General features: G+C 28.7%; 1 protein-coding gene across 1 annotated transcript; it reads right to left on the reverse strand.

Annotated features, from left to right (window-relative positions):
• Nucleotides 1–6: 6 nt before the first annotated feature.
• LOC105623246 (suppressor of G2 allele of SKP1 homolog) lies at nucleotides 7–2,570 on the reverse strand. Its single transcript, XM_012204645.1, is given in 6 exon segments — nucleotides 7–62; nucleotides 65–113; nucleotides 401–600; nucleotides 1,291–1,489; nucleotides 2,324–2,434; nucleotides 2,523–2,570. Coding segments are annotated over 6 exon segments (663 nt in total).
• Nucleotides 2,571–3,038: the final 468 nt, after the last annotated feature.

Consider the following 3,038-nt stretch of genomic DNA (forward strand, 5'->3'; position numbering starts at 1 on the left):
TCATAATTATGAGTCCCAAGTTTTCCATTCCATTCCATCTGGTGGTTTTCTCTCGACTGTTTATTTCCTACTTCTTCCCAATTAGTGCTTAAAACGGTACCGCCAGATTCTATCTGTATGTTAAAAAAATGAAATAATTTTTACAAATATATTGACTCTTATTCAATGAATTGACTTATATTCAATAATTTTATATGTATATATCTGTACAAATTAATTTCTAATTGGTTGTCTTTGTTTATCTTTAAGAAACATTATTTTTTATTTATAAATATACAGATATCTTGAAAAAATTTTTGTTTTATATTAGAGTTTACATTTTTTGTAAAAAAAACAAACTACTTCATAAATTAATTAGTTTTTTGTTACTTAATTTATTAACAATGAACATTTCACTTACAAAGGATTTGTTCATTGCACGTCTCACTTCATCAGATCCATTGCCATATATCTTTTGGAAGAGAGCATTCACTGCAGCCTCACCCTCAGTTTCTTCTGCTGCCTCTTGTCTCTCTATTTCCTTTTCAACTTTATTCCAATCTTTAGATTTTTTACAGGAGCTTGGATATTTGGATGCTTCTTTGCCAGCTTGAAGTATTTCTTGAATAGTATGCATGATTTTAGAAAAATATAATCTCCATATATAATATTTTATAAATCGTAATTCTTCGATATTGCAGAAAAAATATACAAATAATTAAGACTGTTTTCTTCTTTTAAGAAGAAGTACAGACAATATAATCATTTTAGCCTTTTTGAATAAATAACATTTTCAATAAATAACAAAGATAAAACGATATTTATGTCAATTATCCTCCTAAAAAAAAGCAGCTTAAATAATATAAAATATAAGTTTAATCTTCTCGTTATGGTTATCTTTGTCATGAAATACATTATACGATTGTACAAGTTGCATGCCTATTTCAAAGTGATTACGTTTAAATCATATGTGAATCTAATAATTGTTTATGATAAGAAAAATGCTTCAAATCTGAAGTAAACAAGTCTTTCCAAATATTTCAATGCTTGGCAAAATATATATTGTATCTGTATTATTTAAAACTGTGAGCGCGAAGTGATTATAATAATGAAAGGAAATGTTATACATTTTTAATAATAAAATACATAAATTACTAAGTTAATAAATTATTTTGGATAACCATTTACCAATATTTTACTTATTAGCAAACATTACTTTTTCTTACACATTATCTTTGTCTTACATCTTATCATTTGACATTTATGTTTGTCTTAAAGATTTTTCGATAAAATAATAAATTTACAACTTACCAGTTGGTATAGGTTTTACTTTACTTAAAACTGGATTTCCTTCCAGTGTCGTCCATCTAATATCATCTCGTTTTTTCAGCTTGATTTCTATCTTGGATGGCATCACTTTGTATGTACATTGATCCTCCACTATAAAGTTGGCTAAATCTAACTCTAAACTATATTCATTGCCAGATGGTAACTGTGCAGACACACTTAGCTGAAAAATAATTTATAATATAGTAAAGTTGTATTTTCAGATTTCTTCCAATTTCATCTTTCTTTTCATTAACAATTGTCTTAATCTTTTAATATTATTAAAGATAGAAGATAGAAAGATCATGAGATACTTCCAACTAGTTCTACCTCCTATTATTACTATCAAAATAATTGATTATCCTCATCTCAAATATTATTCAGATATCTGGATATTAAGTCTACAATTTAAATAATCTAAAAAGGAATAATACATCTGTTCACTTAGATCTGTTCTTTTTAAAAAAAAAAAAGTTAAACGAGTACGTAATAATTTAAAACAAGCACAGTTTTGATGCTTGTCAGCCAGGAATACAACACAGTGGTCATTTTATTTTTATACAAAATGTTAAATGTTTAACATTGACAAACAATAAGGATAGAGTAATTCACTACATATTACATTGTGTTGTCTGCTGAAAACCATTCTTTGTTTTATTCCAATTTCCTAGACAATGGCTATGTTTACACCATGTATTTAGATCTATACAGTAAGTGTCCTTCTTTATCCTCTAAGGCTTGGTTGCACCAACGTTACTTTGACTTCAAACCAAACTTAAAATTCTCTGTCTTATTTTAAAGCAAAAAAGAGAGTTTTAAGCCTCATTTAAGATCAAAGTAATGTTGATGTAATCAGGATAGATCAGGATTAAGCAAGGTAAACATAGCTATTGTCAGTTCTTTCTTAAAAAAAAAAAAAAAGATATATGTATAAAATAACTGTGAGATATGCTGTCATTCAAGGCTCCTTTATAGTCTGATAAAATCTGATAACAGATAAGCCAGTGAAGATACATACTGTATTTTCTCCATATACGACTTTCATATCTTCTACATTCTTAGCGAGTATTGTCACAATTACATGGGTCTCCGTTTGATACCAATCGTGTTTTATTTTCGGCACGGGCATCTATAAAAGTTATGAATGTCAATCTAAGTACACAATGTATTCTTCATATATGGTTACATATTTTTATTAAATTATTCATATTGCTTACATTCACTTCATTGTTCTTCAATTCGATGATAGTCTCGTTTTCATCCATTGTAGCTTATTGCTCGATCACATCAAAGCAGTTGAGCGTAAATATAAATATCAAATCAACAACCTTCAAATTCCTCGATCTTCTCGAATCCTATGATAGTAGAAACAGCAATCATCCCATTCCTCGGTCTTTTTCATGAAACTCCCGAAACAGTTCGAAACTCTCGTACACTAGCGGCACCAACATCTTTTTATAACATGGATGTAAACTACGTATTACACTGCTGATAAAATCGCAGTATCAAAAAACGATGTGACGCGAGTCTGTACTACATCCACAATTGTGAATAAAGACAAAGAGAAATCTGAGAGTGACACCGAGATACTATTAAAGACCGTCAACCCTGGGCAAATTTTCGGCAGTATAAAAAGGGCCCGGAGGTAATTGAAGAACGCTGACATTATCGACAATTAATTTAAAGTTGCTATTATTAATATAAATATTAATATAAATATTTGGTTTATGCAT

Source organism: Atta cephalotes (genome assembly GCF_000143395.1).
Source record: "Atta cephalotes unplaced genomic scaffold scaffold00055, whole genome shotgun sequence".
Taxonomy (NCBI): Eukaryota; Metazoa; Arthropoda; class Insecta; order Hymenoptera; family Formicidae; genus Atta; species Atta cephalotes.